Here is a 17,842-nt window from a genome sequence, read left to right on the forward strand (position 1 = left end):
TAAAATTTAAGACAGGTAGTTTTATTGTTCTCCCTTAGAGAACATACAGGAAAAAATATTACAGGATTCAGTTAATAAAGAATTGTATATTCATTACATGATAATAAATATGGTTTTATGGAAAATTATACTTCTAAAAAACATCTGATTTCCATTCCTCATTGTGGTTTCAATTCTTACTTGATAAAATGTTTGCAAAGATTTGATATGCTTAGACTTTTCTAGGGAGTTGGACATTTTGTCTCATGGTATTTAATTTAAATACATCCCCATACTGTCTCTGTGGAAATGTTAAATGAATCAAAAATGGCTATCCACGAATCTAAAAAAATATTCCCACAAAAACTTATCAATTGGGAATAATAAATGAAATTAGTGTTTAGTAGTCTGATAGTAAATATAAAACCATTGCTGCTATCATCAGCTAATGTTGCAAAGAATTTCCTGAGGCCATGTATCTGGGTTGCAGTGCTTACATCACTGTTTGTAGAAAATACAGTAAATCTTCTAAAGCTGAAGTTATAAATTAAGGGAGCAGTTCACACACACTGAGTCTTCAGGACTGGAGAGACTGTTTTGGGAAGGAGTGGCTGAAACAGCTTGAGGGTCACAGTGGACTGAGGGAAAAGAAATAAGGGAGGGAGCTGTACTTCTGCATATGGCAGATGCTGGAATATCATGTCCAATTCGCTTTGTTTTGTGAAACTGGGTATTAATAAAAGCAGAGAGGGTGCTGAAAAGTATCAAAAATGTAAAGTGCTAGACAAGGAGGCTTAAAAGAAAGGATTAAAGGAGCATAATATATTTAGCTCAGCAAAAGGATGACTGAGATGAATGGATAAAAGCAAATGAGATTGTGAACGTCTTTACACTTGAGTCTGTAAGATTTTCCTAGATTGCACTTACATTGTAAGGATAAAGTAATGTATGTAGAGTATTATACTGTAAGTATACTTAATTGTAACTATGTTTTTTGTAACTAAGCTATTATGTATGTATGTAATCTATGAAATCTAAGAATCTATGTATCTGTGTAATTTAAGAACTATGTAACTAAGCATAGATGTTTTTCCCCTCAATTTTTTTAATATCTGCAAGGACTGTGATTGTTTACTACATTATTCTCATATTTTGAAAAGCATGGGTTAATGAATAGAGATGTGAATTCATTTTATAAGTTCTTATAACTCTTTAGAAACCACCTGATTATATTAATCTCTGTGATTTTTTTCTTATTTAAATTGCCTTACAATAGCATAATAATTTTTGAAAATATGAGTACAGATTTAGTCACAAAATGGAGTTTTTCATCAGCTCAACTCTTGTATCTTATTTCTAGCAACCAAACCATCTGTGAATAGTTTTGTTTTGTTTTGGGGGGGGCTAAAGGATTTGTCTTTACTTTGTAAGTACACGAGGTTCTTTTAAATAGATCGCTTGTGTGCTAATACACTTGTGTATCAGAACTCGTGTTCCCACTTTGCCACATATTTACTGGGGTATTCCCTACAATAGTTTGAAAATATCATATTAGAATTTTTGTGATTTCTTAGATCTGTTCAGAAATATACATGTCTTTATACATATGTAGCTGCAAAGCACGGTGTCTTTTTCACCAAGGCATTACTGGGTCTGAAGAAACAATTTTTTTCTAACTTATACATTTTGCTGGTTCTTGCCACACTTCAATAAAATATTTAAACTATCTTCTACTGCAATCATGTTTTCAAAACTCATGTACAAGAGTCTTGCAGAACATCCTTGGATGTGGGAGCAGGTGTGATGTCTTTCCATCCTTGTTACATCTCACACAGGTGTTGCAGTGAACAGTTTCCCTTCAGATGATGAACTCTTTGAACTTGCATCACATGTGCTGCAGAGTTTCCTAGTTAATGTGGAGTCTTTTGAATTTTGTTTTGCCTCTTGACAGAGGTAGCTTTCTACAAAAAATATGGTGCTATTTTATTTCTGGGCAGAATTTTGGTTTTCTGTCTAATATGACCACTGCTTTTAAAACTAAGAAACTTTAGATGTGGCTGAAATTTGAAAATTATGGAGATAAGTGGAAAGCAGAGATTTTTCTTCTTGGAATAATTTTTTTACTGATGTGAAATTTACTGTCCAGTATTACATCTTGTTCTTTGTATATGTGTCAGATTTCAGATTCTCTTGTTTCAGTCCTCGTGTTTGAACTTCTCATGTGTGTTGCAGGCGATTCAAATGCTACCAGCATGGTTATACCGTGATATCCTGTAATGTTTTACATCTAAAGAGATAGGCCCATAATAAAAAGGGTGCACAGTTCAGAGTGGTTTACATGCTGGTATTTCAGCAAATAGTTATTGGAGAAACAAACAGATCACAAAGAATCAGTGATTAAATGTCTGAAGTAATTTTGGAATCAACCCAACACCCCCCCCCCCCCCCCCCCCAAAAAAGCATCAGAAAGAATGAGAAGTCACAGACCAGTATTCAGTGGTGTGATAAAACTCTGGGGAAATGAAATTACAATGGTTTTGTCTTTATGTATCACAGCAGGGCTATTGATTTTATGTTGCTCCTGTGCAAAATTGAATCCTTAGCAAATATTCTTATGTACGTTTTTTTAAGAAATAATTTTTCAGTGTTCCTGTTATGATCATTTGACTTTTAATCAAACACATACTTTCTCTTCTCCTAACTACAGCTAATCCATCGATTAAAGAAGACACATTGGTTCTCAAGATTGGATCTGTCTCTATGGCTCCTCAGGCTGACAACCCTCTTAGCAGAGCTGTGCTCAGAAAAGACATTTATCAGTAAGTGTCAGGGGAGGGGTTTGGCTTTTCATATATGGTCTCAGAAAAATTCATTCGGGGAGAAGTTAATTGATCAATAAAACGGGTACGTGCAGCCTGTAAAAATACTTTTCACATACGATCTTTTGATATTCAAAACCAGGTTTTTCTGATTTTCTTCACTTGTGGGCTTTCAAATCCGTTTAGACAAATCAAGTTCTGCTGTGAAGTACTGATGAATAACAGAATTTTAATGTCAAATCACTATGAAGTTTCAACTCTCAGATGAGAATATTTTAGGAGGCTTTCTTTTATTCAGCTACTACAAAGTTCACCTTAGAGAAATGGAAATTTTTTGACTTCCAAAGTGTTCAGTAGCCATATAGTTAGAAGGAGATAGATCTTAATAATATAAATGGTAAACATATATTCAAACTGTTGGATTCTTGATGTCATGTAGATCAAAGCTTAGAGGAATGCAAACTTCTAAGGAGCTCTTTCCCAGTAAACACATTTTCTGTGAAAATGTCATGCTCTGGATTGTGTCACTAAGTATGTGCAAACCACACTAATCATATATAGGCAGCAAAACTGGTGAACATATGTAATCAACATGATAAAAGTAATATATGATCCTTAGTAGAGTTGGCACTGTTGCCAGACATGAAAGTAGGGTTGCAAATAATACCAAGTGAGAAAAGTCACAGAAATACAGATGAACAAGTGTCTTATACTTCCCGTTGGTCTGTTTTTCAGATGTGGCAATATTTTTAACTACTTCATAGTGCTCTTCAATAGAAATTACAAACATCAAAATCTTTTCCCAGCAGTAAAACATTTACTGCCTAGAAAATGACAGCAAGTTTTACTTTTGTCAAGACTAGGATTTTTAGGAGACTATGAAATATCTCCAATTTCACTTCTGATCACTTAGAAGTTGTAAGAGAGTCTTTTTCTTCATACTTCCATGTGGAAATATTTAAATTAATGGGTTTGCTTGTATGTTTGGTTATAGTAGTTTATCCTTTTCTTTTTTTTTTTTTTTTACCCTTTTGTTTTTCAATGAGCATTGTATCTTTTGTATTATGGAGCTTTCATGGAAGAAGCCTTACATCCTGGCACTGGCAGTGGCTTTGGGTGGCAGGGCCTGATCCAGCTCTCCATGTGCTCATAGATTAAAGAGATCTTTCAGACATTTGTACAGCCTCTTCCTTCTTCTACTCTTTCTGTCTGAGGAGACTCCCATTTGATACCTGCTTTAAGAGTCAGAGTGGGTTCCACTCTCCTCATAGCAACAAAAACTTTATGAGAAAAACACCTGATCATAAATTGGAATCTGCAATTACCAGCTTCTCTAAGGTCATTTCAGTCACTGAAGGGTACTGTATGATGTTTCTTGTATGCACATTACAAACTAGTGAGTAAGCAACACATTTACATCTAAAATCAATGATGCTAAGCTAGTTAACATTTTTCAGTCTGCATTTTTGCCTATGTGGCTTTACCTGAAATGCTGAAATTCAGTGCTTTTCAAATCAGTTTTTAGTTAATGGTTCTGATGCTATTTTGCATTATGGTCCTGTGGGTCTTATATACATGAATGTTGCAGACAAGATTTGTGTAGTGTGTATTTGGTTTTCATTGCTTTAATGCAGCTACAGTGTGCTTCAGTCCTCCTTTAGAAATCACGACACCAAATGAATAAGGTAGAAATAAGCACTGGGCTAGAGACAACTCTCATCAGACTACTACTGGCATTTTGTGACCAGTCTCCCAACATCATGCTTCCTATGTATTTTGCTGAGTGTTCTGACATTTTAAGTGATTTCCTCAGCTTCAATGAAGAAAACCCCCCTAATTTCTCATCATTTGTCGAATAGTTTGTTCTACTCTTTCCTTCTTTAATCATCCAATTATACTAGCTTTACTGTTTCTAAGATGTATCAGAGCAGAGCATCAAGTTACTTTGCAGGGTTCTGTAGGACAATATTGAAGTTGATAGTGGTTGGTCTTTTGGTTTTGGAAAGAAGGTGACTGTCTTAATCTGTTTAAGCAAGTTTCAAGATATTCAAAGAATAAAATTTAATAGTTTTAAATGAAAAATATTAAGATTCCTGTTTGGGGTTGAACTAGATCCATTTTCTAATTACAAATTCTTTGATCTAGAACAAAGTGTATTTACAGAAGTGTAGTTGAAGATATCTCTTCATTGTCTTACATGGCAGTCACTGCTGTTAGACGGCTGGAGTTCTAAGTGAAGTTAATTTCAGAATTTTTCAGTTTTTTTTTTAATAAAATAATACAAAGGGTTTGGGCAGGACATACAGTCTGTATACAAGGAAGAAACACAGTGGAATATTATTACCACATGCTATTGGGTCTAATGTTAGTATTAGTTTCTCCCAATATGAATGTTCTTCTTACAAAGTTTTTGACCTTTTTAACATGCCTTGGCACATGGTACTAGATAAAAAACCTGGAGCTAATACAGAATACTTAAAAATTGAGTAGGAAAATGAGCAAACTCAAAAATGTGTAACTCATGTACTTAGGTGAAAGATTTCTTAGTAAATATTAACAGAAGTACAAGTAGTACGATATTCCAGAGTAAGAGACTCTTAAAAAAATAAACTACAGAAGACTGTTGGTTACTGAAGAATTAGCATCTACAGTATTGTAATAATCCCAACGTGTCATCTTCTGTCTTTTTCCAATCTCTCTTCTCTAATTTGATGCTGCTGCTTTTAATAGAATAAAAGAAAATAAATTGTTGTCTGAACCACTGTCTTTACAGTGTTTTTGGAGTGGGGATACAAACTTAATTTGTGGTGTCACTTTGCTTTAAACAGTCTTCTGTTTAGGCCTGAACTGCAACCACATGCAATTAGTGTCACTTTTGTTGTACTTCATGAGAAAGAAGAATTTTTGCTTCTCATTTAAAAACTGTTCTTTTAGGAGAGGCTGAGAAACATTTTCATGGCTAGAGGCTGAATAGTATTTCCAAACATCTTTTGAATTTGTCCCATAAATTTATACATGAAAAGCTGAGTGTGCTCATATATCATTAGTAGGGTGCCAGTGCATGAAAGGTAAGTTTGGCATGGCTGCAGGTCATACTAAATAAACCAGACCACTTTTGGTCCTGGGCTGAAGTGACTCCATCTATTATATCTTAGGAAAAGGAGCTTACATGCTAACTTGGAGAGAGTACTAGACTGAAAAGGGAATGTTGCAAAAATAATGTGCCTCAAACATTTGGGCACAAATACAGTTTCAGGTGATTATTGGAAGTTGGAAAGAAATGTATTGACATTGTAACTTCAATTTTCCTATACCATTTAAAAATTAGAATTTTTAAATTTTCTCCAGTAGAAAATGGACTAATTCAGTTTTGATACTAATATGTAGTAAAGAAAGATACATAAACCATAATAGCAAATTCAGGGCTCCTGTATGAAGTATGGTGACACATTTCTCTCTGATGATAGTAAGAGACAATGTCTCTTTTTCAGTTTTCTTTTTTTTCTGCTGCATTGTAGGAGCTGTTTGTTGGTTTTAATGGTTTATCATGATTCTCTGATTCTTAAACTTCAGTTCCAGCTGTATTTGTTTTCCAGAAATATTACCAGAACTGTATATTGCCATCAAGAAAGAGCCAGTTCTGTTGATTGGAAGATTAGCAGAGGGACAGGGTCAGGGAGCAGAATAAAGGAAGTTTTGGATAAGAATGCAAGTAAGGTAGTTGCCCAGCTTTGCATAAGGGAGGGAAGAGCAGTTAAGTGAAGCAGTCAGAGTAAATGAAGTTTCTCCTAAGCAACTCAAGAGAAGGAGAAAACTATATTTTTGTGGGCTTTAGCTACGGCTTAATTTTTAATTAATTTTTAGAAAATGTTTATGCTGGGGTTATGAACACTGAATAACACTAGTTGTGCTAAGTTACCAGCAGAATTGGGCACTATCAATAGGGAAATGGTTGAGAAAACTTCATCACAAGACCCAGAAATTCTAGTTCTCTGATTGAAAAACTAAGAGGAAGTAGATGCATGGATATGCTTAAGTATGAAGCTGAAATTGAGATGACATTTGGTTCTGCTTCTGTTTTGGGATAAGGGCCCTGTTACACCAAATACTGTGCAAATCCTCTGATGGATTATGTAGGTAACTGCTGATCATCTCCAACAGGGTTGTATTTAGCAAACTGTCATGAAACAATAATTAATGGAGTTTTAGGGAGTATCCATGAACAGATAGAGTAAAATAATGTTGAGTTACAGTACTGCTAATGCAGAAATGAAATTGCTGAGAAAGTTCAGAGACTAGAGGCTGTTTGGAGTCTGTTGTGTAAAGGTCCTACTTATACTTGCCAGGAATAATACTGCCGAACTATCAAGATTTGGGAGTTTAGGTAAGCAGAATCCCAAGCTTTCCTCAGCTTGGTTAATAAAGAACATAATAGTTGTCCATGCTCTGGATTCATCATTTTTGAGATCCAAGGATTTCACTCATGTCATATATCAAAGCTTAATAGTCCAGGTCTGAGTGTTCTATGGTCATTTTCATGTGTAGATCTTTCATAGATCAAAGCATAAAGCTGTCGCTAGACTGTTTCCAATTTGTGAATGTAAATGGAAATTCTTTAGACATGCCCCTCCCCACAAAAACAATACATGTAAAGAGTTGACTCATGGAGAGGTAGCTATAGGTTTTATGATTTCTTCATTGAACTTTTTATTAATACAAGCCTTTTCTTTTTATATTTTTTTCATTTTTTTAGTTTACTTTTTTCACTATTTTAACTCTCAAACATTTGCAAATAGCAAAACAAAGCTCTTTTCCTTATAGAATAGCTGCTACTTATCTTTATTTCAAGGAACTCCATCTAGAACATCCTTGTAATAATCATGTCATGCCCATAATTGGTTAACAAAAATCCATCAGTGAAATAAGGAGTAATAAGCAACTTTCTGTGTCTGCACTGATAGTGCTGGAGTGAAAGGAAGGAAAAAATGGTTCAAGGAATTTATGAAAGAAGCACACACATAGCCAGCAGTCTGTGTGGAAATCTGTTTTTTCTTTCAAATGTGGTTTGGAAAATCAAACGCTTTTCAAAACTTTTCAACAGCACCCACATCTGTAAGCATCCTTCTCTTCAGAAATATTTTGACATGTTTATATTTGAAAAACTATACCTTGAAATTATTGTTCAAAAAAGCCTGTATTTTCTATAACTTTATTATGTGTAAAAAGTTTAATTTTTGGTATTTTTCTTTTCAAACCAAATAACAGTTTAAGAACTGTTCTGTTTTTGCATAGAAGTTAGCATTAAGATAACTGAATGTCTCCCAGAGTATGGACCTAATATGCATCATTTCCTTGTCAGAGCTGAGTATTTTACAAAGGTTCTATTAAGACTTATTTTCTGTTTTATCCATTTTAGTTTTTAATACTTCGTTGAGCTTTATCTGGTAGGCAAACAAGGAATTATCTAATACTGACCAGGGTTTCTTCTTCTCTGAATAAAAGCAACAAAGATAATCAGTGAAAAAAAAAAGTTTGCACAGTTTTTGGAGCTGCTTATTAGATTGTTCATATCTACCACAGGTAATTAGGAAAATTATCAGCTTTAGTATATTGTAAAATCTCTACTTCAGTTTTTCACAAATTTCAAAATGATTAAAACTGCAGGGTGATGTTATATAGGAAAAAAAAGAGATTAAATTCTTAGTTTTTTAAAAGTATGTTTTTTATTCCATATAAGTTGTGAAATGGGGTTGCATTAGCATCCTTTTAAGTTCTCATCTATCTGTGTTAAGGAAAAAGAATTGGAACAGCAAAGATTTAGAAATCACTGCCAGAATTTATTTAGTGATTTTATTTCTGAAGATTTTTTTTTAAACAGAATTTTCTGCATATCATTTGAATATACAATATTGTTTCTTTTTGCATTTAATAATCTTTAGAATTAATAATTGTTGAATTGGGGTGTAAATGAAAGTATTCATACTAAATAGTAAGTTCTAAATATTATTCCTTGCTATGGTGCTTGAACATACGTTTTTTAACATGAAGTTGTCTAAAGACTTAGGAAAATCATCTATCTTCTGTAAGAATTTTATACTATTCTCTGGAGTAGTAGGGCTTGGAAATAAAGTCTTTTCCTGCTTTACATTTCTCTCTTCTTCTGTGTTTAGCAGAGAGGCAAAAAAAAATCTGCTTAGACCTTTTGCCCAGTAAAATATTCATATATATGGATAGCATTACATGCAAACACCACTCCTAATTAGCATTGGCATGTTTGAGGCTATTGCAGCAGTTATTAATTTAAAACTCTCAGTGGAAACTAATTGTAAAATAACAGCTGGAACTGCCCATGTAGTTCAGAAATGTAGCTTGCTAATTATCTAATACCAAGAGCTATTCAAAGCTAAATTTATATTTGGAATTTGGCTTTAAAAATATTCAGCTTTAACTATGAAACTTGTTTTTACTTGAAATTTCTTGGAGCGTTCTACAGGAATCGTCAACATAACTAATTTTCCTAAATACATGTATTTGAAATACATTTCCTTATAATGTAAAAGTAAAAATAAAATAAATTTTATAAGAATATAATTTTTACCACTTTACTTTTCTCTTTAATTGATGAGTTCAATCACAGTGTTCTCAATACACATACTTTATATTTTTTCTTTCACTTAGCATAGAACCTGATTCATACAATAGGTTTTAATTTCTTTGTGCAGTTCCTCAGAGAAACGAAATTGAAATATACTTCACAGAAACATTCCTATCAAAGAGCAGTGGCATTATGTCATTTAAGCATCTATTTGTTGTTTATCAGGGCTGCATTTTTGGAAATCTTAGTAAATATGTTATGGAGAAAAGAAAAACAAGTATGTATCAATAAAGAATGAATTCAAAGGAAGAACCAATTAATTTAAACAGATCAAAGTTGAAAAACAGAGCTGATAAAGGTATTTTTGTAGTCTAGTAATTCTTAAACTGTGCATATATTAAAAATATTTTAATTTAAAAAACAGTGACTTACCTCAATGATATATTACTTTCTGATTTATTGTTACTTTCAACTTTGTTTTGAGGACTTAATATGCATTTTATCTGCAAAACTCTTCCTTTCTGCTTCTGGCTTGGCTGAGGTGTTTGCACAATTGGGTTCTTGTCACTAGCTGCATCCCAGCCCTTCTTCCTTTACTTGCATGGGGATTCACAGAGATGAGTTTGTGTGGCCAAAAGCCCTGGTTTAGAGGCAGATGGAGATTTCAAAGAGCAGCTTCTCAAAACTGTTCAGATTTGATCTGGAGGACCATGGGCACTTGCTCACATGTTTGGGACGAGCTCCAGTATTGGTGAGGAGAACCACTGGCCTTGGGCACCTTGTGGAGGTGCCCGTTCTTCAGCAGTGCAGGACACTGCAATGTCCCCTGGCACTGTGGACCAGTTCAGTGACAAATATGATGTGTTTGTGCAAGCCAGTCATGGTTAGTGCTTAACTGCCCTATTTAATGCACAAGTCATTTCAGTTTAGTGTGGTTAAGATTGTTTCATTGTTCAGGTATCATTAATTCTATAACCTCTGTATGATTTAGAATTAAATTGGGAATGGGTTTCCAGACTAGCTTTAAACTGGATTGATTGTGTGGTCAGATCAGGAATTTCTCAGGTTGGACAGTTTAGCTGTGAGCTTAAGAGCCAGGCATCAGGGATGCATCTCTTCAAAATGGAGCCTACAAAGTTTACATACTTTATATGATTTATTGTAGAATGTACTCCATTTCTTTCACTTATTATGATACCATTATTAAATAGCTTAAGGTCATAAGGTAAATAAGCAGTTTTAAAGTAAAACTTCCACAAGGGCATTGCTATCTCTGCTTTGCTCGTGTGCTATACTTTGTTCTATAAAAAGATTTCTCAGCTGTGTGTGATCTTAACTACTGTATCTTCTGCAAAGTGAAGGTTAAGTTAGAGAATACACAGCAGCCTCAACCCAGAGTTTCTGATACTTCTTGCTGCCTCAAATAATGTTTTAACACCATTAATTAGTATTTTCTGTGTGGTATAGGCAGAGCTTGCCACGTGAAATCCATACAACCTCAGTTTTGAAATATATTTTTTTTAATTTCTCTCTATGTTTGCACATTTTGAATGAACCCCTCAGAAATCTCACGTCTCTTTCTCTATAACCAGCACTGAAATCTACCTCCTTCACTGAGATCAAGTGTGTAACTATTTGCTTCCCTTAACTATAATAATGGCCCTTTCTCCCATTTGAAAATATTTTCCTAACTGTTAATTCCTCTCTAAAGCAATTCTTGTTTTACCACAGAGGAGAGAAAACATATCAGATATTTGTAGAGTTCTTTGAGTAGAGAAGTCTCTCACACTCCCATCCAAGCAAGTGATGTGCAGACCAGCCATGCCCAGTGAAGGGACTAAAGGAGTAAAGTGTGGCCCTGGGCTTCCTTGGGGCAGCCCAGAGTGGGGTGAATGTTATGTCAATTTTTAACATTGCTTTATCCACGGTCTTTGGGCAATGAGTTTTGTGCCCATTTAAATTGTAAATCTCAATTTGAACTCTTTTAAGGTCTATTGTTTGTACTTGTGTATAAGGAACAGGCTGAGGGACCTGGAAGAAATAAAAAAATGTTGGGGCCATCAGGCAATTGTTTTCAGTAAGGTTATTATCCTGAACCTATTTATTGTACACGCACACAAAGATTAGCCCTTGCAAAAAGGTGTATTTTATCAGCATTGGATCAGCTTGATCTGCCACCATGATCTGGCCTTTTGAAACAGCACAGAATTTGATGCTGTGTACTAAGAATTTTTAAATAGTTCTCAGATTCAGCATTAACATTATTAGATAGACCGCAACAGTTTAAAAAGGTAAACAAGAAAGGGCACAGAGAATAAACACATTAAATACCAGTTAAAAATCCCAGAAAACCTTTCACGGTTTACATACTCAGCAACTTCAATGCAATGAAAAAATTTTCAGATAAAACTGGGAAATAAAGTGTAATCTGAAAGGTGGAGGGGTTTTTTTATATGAGTTGTGTTTTGTGTTTCATGTTCTATGTTATAAAGCAATGTTATTGAAGGTTTTACGTTTCTTCAGGTTACATCCCTTTAATCTTTCTTTTCCCTGAACAAGGAGCTTTATATTGCGCCTGTTATTGTAAAATACGGGGGGAATGAGGGGAGATGTTTGGGTCTCTTTTTACATGGGAGAACATAATTAGCTGGATCTTAGGAATTAATGCCATGTTAAGAGCTGGAGTGGTTCCTCTGTATGAAATACTTAACTAATGTTCATTTGCTTTACACAAACTCCTTACAGTTTATTCCCTGACTTGACTTTGATGATTCTTAAAATATATGACTGAATTCATCCATCAAAGTTGCTTTTTTGTCTTGTATACTGAACATTAGCATCTGAAGTCTTGGCTGCAGTAAATAATTTATTCTAAAAGAATTGAGGGGAGTTTTTAAAACTCATTATTCTATACAGTTTTCTTCTTAATTGTTTGTGAGTAAATATAATTTCCATCAGATCTGGTTCCAACAAGTCCTTTTAATTGAAAAGTATTTTATAATATTATATAAAGCAGTTTTCTTTGTAGCATTTTTAATTCTTGCAGGATCTCAAGGTAACTATAATGCAAGTTGTGTGCTTCTGTTACTGAGAAAAGCATATCCTGTGTGTAATGAAACATTTGTTAACTTCTGTATACAGATTGCGGTTCATTCCATAAATGTTTGTGGGTTCTCTGATGTCCCTCACAGGGTTTTATCTATGACAAATTCATACCACAGTTCTTAAACTCCATTTTGGATAGAAGATTTCTTTCTTTTGCAAAAATGCTTGCCAGTGTCTTTCATTTAATGCTTGTAAGTACTTCAACTTTGATTTTCAATTATTTAACAAAAAGGATTATCAGAAATATACAGAATGGTAATATGTTATTTTAGCGTATTTCTCTTCGGGAAACTCTTCCAAGCTCCCATGGCAAAATTAAATCCATGTTGCTGTTATCCTGAGCAACTCAAATTTTGCTGTTTAAGTGAGCGTGGTTCCTAGCTCTTCACTGATGTTTCCAATGTAGTTTCACTTAGCTCAGCCACCTTAAGTACAGTCAAAAGTCATGCTTAATGTTTCTTATGTTTAAGGTCTTACTGTGCTATTAAACCTGATTATGCTGCAATAATGGAAAAAATTAAATTGAAAAGCCATGTACGGTGGGTTTGTGTTGAATTTCAGAAGCTATTCTTTTGTTTTTTTCTTTTTTTCTTAAGAACAAAAAAAACCCATCACTTTTTTTTTAAGAGGTGGTTTGTAATCTTATGGGCTTTATTAGTTATTGGACGCAAAGATAAATGTACCATTCTTCAGCCTCTCAAAACATTTTTCATGCCCACTGATACTTTTGTTGCTAGGGTTTTGTGTTTTTTTTCCTTGAGAAGGCAGTGGCCAGCACTGGTATGTTAATGGCTAACACAAGTGCACTTTGAGAGTAATAAAATACAGAGATAGTATCAGGCATCTCTGTTAACTTCAATGTAAATGATTGGCATAAATCACAGCTACTCCAGTTTTCTGGCTTGGTATTGTGTGTTCTTGAGCACTAAAAAATAAATGGGTGTGGAGGTGGTACAAATAGAACATAGAAGTATCTACAGATAGATCTGCTGTGTACTTGCAGGATAGGAACAAAAGAGGTTTGAACTCTTTCTGAAAACCAAAATTATTTAACTTTTGAATATCATTATTTAATCTTTGTATGTGACAGTTCTTCAAGAGCTAGGAACAAACTTGTAGATTAGCAAATCTAGCTGCAAAGCAAATTTGGAACTTGTTAAGGTTGGAAGTGTGTATATATGTCCATATATGTATGCAAGAAAAATACAGAGGAATGCAATTCTCTGGCCTATCTTTTTTGACCCACTGTATTCAGACAGCTTCATTGGTTGGTTTTTCCATGTTTTTGGCATAGTGAAAGAAATGCCTGATGTATTATGTAACTGCAAATGTTATTGAAGTTGTTTTCTAAAAATAATTTTTAAAATCAACGTGTTCTATTTTTCACACATTGCAGCTCATAAGAGTGTATCCAATTATATTTACTAAACTGGACTCAAACCACAGATTTGCTGTTTCCCAAATGGGCAGTGTTTTTGTTTGTGTGTTTGTATCTATGCAGTGTCCTTGCAATTTTATTTTTTTGTTTTAACTCCAGGCAGAAAAATAAAACTCCTAAGTTTTTTGGTTTTTTATAACCACCACTATTTAAATATTTGGGCTGCATCATGTAGTCACTGAACTACCTCACTGGAATTTGTAGACTTCATGGTCAATATTGTGAGTACACAGGGATATTTTGAGTAGATTTGCATCTTTTTTGTTTCTCTCTTTGCCCTCATTCAAATGCATATTTAGAAGTAAAACTCCACTATATTTTGTTAGGCATAGATTCATACTGACTTAGGAAGTACCAGTAGTCAATTAACAATAGTCTAATGGGGTTTTAAGGAAGAAAAATGTTGGCTTTAATGTGACAGGTACTATATTTCATAATTACTATAAAGTGAATTTTTATATCAGAAGAGTTTTCAAGGGACATTGAAATAGACAAAGTTGTGCCAGGACTTCAGGAAAGAAGAATTAAAGGAAGGTTATTTCTAATACTGTGTTATTGACATATTTTATAATATCATATAGAGTATTTAAAAAATAATTCCAGCTTGCCATTATGAATATAATGATTCTATAACAAAAGAAGAAAATAGAAGTGGCATCTTGAGAAACTAATGTAGGCAGGGCCAAAGATAAATATGAATTGAGTTGGAAAGTTAAATAGTCATGTTTTAGAGTAGTTTCTTATATTATCCATGCTATAAGCAGTATCTATTGCAATGGACTTGCAGAAAGTATGCATTAATACACATTATTTAATGTAAAGGAAAAGCTGGTATGTATTTTTTTATTTGTAGTGTTCTTTCCTGCTTCAGATACAATTTGATTGATGTCAAGGCATGATTTTGATCTACTGACACAGCAGCATAAAGAAATCCTGTCCCATGTCAGCTTATGAAACACACTGAGGACAGTTTGCCTTCCAGCCTGTTCCTTATACCAGGTTGAACTGCACCATTTAGAGAAATTCCATGCATCAAATATGAAGGCTGTGCTCAGTGAAACTTCACCTAGGTATTTCCAGGTGAATTTATAGAACATCTGGAAAGACTGAGATAGTGTACCACTTAACTAGATTAATCAATTAAACCAAAGTGAAATGCAGGCTGAAAACCATCACAAGATTATTTATTTTAGTCAGATGGTAAAGCAAGTCGACACAAAATATTAAAATTTGAGATGAAAGATCCTTTCACTGCTAGAGAGCATTAAGTTTTGAGATAAAATTGTTTCTATCACAAAACAAAAGCATAAAAGTCTTTGAGTTATATTGTATTTTGCCTTTTTGCTAGTTCCTTCCCCAAACTTCCACTATTTAGAGAAACTATATTCGACTTGTTTTTTTTCAAGGAACATTTGGCATCCAAAAATATCATACAGACCTTCTATTGGAATTGTGCATACTTATCATTTACACAGTCTGTCAAGTGTATATTTATACAGTGCTCCCTGAATTTGGGTGAATGTTTCAAAAGTATAAAGAGATTCCTCAAACTGTCTAAACATTAAACAGTGTAAAAAAGGAAAAGCTGATTTTTAAAAGTTCAGTCTTGCTCATGCTGTTATTTTTGCTGAGGAATTTAAACAATAAAATTATAGAAGTAATTAAACAGATGACATCTAAATGCACAGCTGCAAACATCAGCTTTGTTTCATTTTGCACTTCTTTTGAGAGACCAAAATGACTTCATAGTTTACTAATACTGTACCTTGTGGTAATAGGGTCATTAATTCTGTGTTCCAGAGACAACTGTAGAGGACAAGTGTGCTGCAGAAGTTCTTCAGCTTCTTTGCAGGCAGTTGCTGCACCACAGCCCTTGTAGCAAGGGACTACTTTTAAATGTCTGGTCACCTCACAGGATATGTAGAGCATTTCTTGCCCATAGGACTGAGAAAGGAAGCAAAGGGCCAATTTTTTTGATGTGTGATCTACTTTAATTCCTTTAATGTGTTTAGAAGCTTTTATATGATTAGTGCACTGCTACCAGTCCTGACCTTGGTAGTTCATTAAAATTGGGCCTTCCTAAATAGATAACAAATGGAATTATAGTAGCACCCACCTGGTACCACTACTGTAATTCATGAGAGGTTGTTGGTTTGTTTTTTTCCTCTGTATAGTAACCTATTGGGTTTCAAAATAAAAAGATTTAAGTAGTCACATAAATAGAATAAATAAAGTGTATCAATTTAAAAATTTCAGTTGTTAATTTCTATCCATATTTTATAACTTTGTATTCTCAGAATACTCTCAAAATGTTTTCTATGCAATTAGTTATATACACAAAATCATTTTGGCTTTAAGGCCACAGTATAAGTTAGTAGATTGTTGAGCAGGTTGATTTTGTTGTGTAGAGATATGAACTAAGCAAGTTTAGGGAGAAAAGGAATGAAGCCTGCCTCTCCTATTTTCCTTTGGCATGTTGTAGCCTTGCAGAGTTCCTTCTTTGCACATCCTGCAGGCCCGTGGAAGGCCAGCCAAAGGGTTCTGCCTAGCTCCAGACATTCTTGTGTACAACATACGGAGACCTGGCAGACTCTGGTCTTCTGCACATCCATGCATCCAGAAGATTGCAAGGTGGAAAAGCAAAGATGAGGTTATTCTTGTCCTAGAAGACGTGTATCACTCAGTATGGCAGAATATGTACCCAGCATCATGTGGGGACCTTCTCTTCTTGCCTAGGGATGTCTCCTTCTCTCTTGTTGCAACATTAGCATGTTCTTGCATGCCTCTTTTCTGTAATTTCAGCCTTAGTGTCCCAATTCCATAATTCTTCCTCTTGCCCTGTGTTGTCCTCTCCTTTTCTTTCTGCTTAACTTCACTCTTCTTTCTATCTTCCTCACAAATAAATGTTTTTAATATCTCCAAATTTAAGCACATACAGGACTTCCATCATAAGAATTCATGCTACAGGATTTTTTTTATTCTAGAACTAAGATCATGTCTCTATATATTGTGTGATGGTGGGGAAATTCTGTTTCTCTCCCAAGGGCTCAAGTGTTAGCTTGTCTGAGACAAAAAGGCATCTATTTGGTGTAATAATAATTAAAAAAAGAAGAATTAGTTGCCTTTGTTTGAAAAGCTGATTCCTGTCTGAGGTTTTACTTACAGAAGCTTAGCATTCTCAAAGGCCAGTGGTGTTGTCATAGATTCTCTCTATTTACCATGTTTACCACATTTTTGTTCAGTGCCCTTCTTAACATCTCTAGCATCTCGTTCCAGATGGAGTCCATTGTGTCCCTAAGTAAAACTTGCTTCAAATTTCCCTGTGTGCTACAGTACATTCAATGGCTTTGTCAAGGAGGAAGCTTTATTAAGTTTAATTGGGGAAAAGGCAGTGAAGGTGCATGAGGTCAGTGATAAATAGAGCTGTGATTTCTACAGTAGTCAGTCACATCTCATGCATAGGTGAGCGGCTTTCAGACTACATCTCGCCTGGGATTTCACAAGCTTAAGCAGAAGCAGAAGGGATCCTTTCACATATGTGCTTCAAGTTTTACCCCTATGAAATAGAGCCATATATTTATCCAAGCTTACTGTCTGTTTCCTTTTGAAATTAGGATAAGGAAGGATCTTTTACTACCAGGCAAAACTTTTAATAATTGACATTTGGGTAGATAGCTTTATCTCTGTACCTGGAAACAGAAAACAGTGCGCACAGAGATCCAGTAAGTACTAATAGAAATTAGCTGTTGTGTGTAAAGTCTGCAAATATTTCTTAATTATTATATAATATATAGTCTTTAACTGCCATTTTCCTAGCTTGTTTAACTTCTTGTAGGTCTCAGATGAGCTATAAGTGAATAAATTTAACTTCTTTGCTGTGGGTCTCAGAATTGTGCTAATTCGGCA

At 34.4% G+C, this 17,842-nt stretch overlaps 1 protein-coding gene across 1 annotated transcript in view; it reads left to right on the top strand.

The window, feature by feature from the left end:
• VPS13B (vacuolar protein sorting 13 homolog B) overlaps positions 1 to 17,842 on the top strand; it is a 429,974-nt gene that overhangs the window by 254,957 nt on the left and 157,175 nt on the right. Inside the window, exon 30 of the mRNA XM_062490506.1 lies at positions 2,687 to 2,798. Coding sequence (XP_062346490.1) covers positions 2,687 to 2,798 — 112 coding nt within the window. The remainder of the gene's footprint in view (positions 1 to 2,686; positions 2,799 to 17,842) is intronic.

Source organism: Cinclus cinclus, chromosome 1 (assembly GCF_963662255.1).
Source record: "Cinclus cinclus chromosome 1, bCinCin1.1, whole genome shotgun sequence".
NCBI classification, from domain to species: Eukaryota; Metazoa; Chordata; class Aves; order Passeriformes; family Cinclidae; genus Cinclus; species Cinclus cinclus.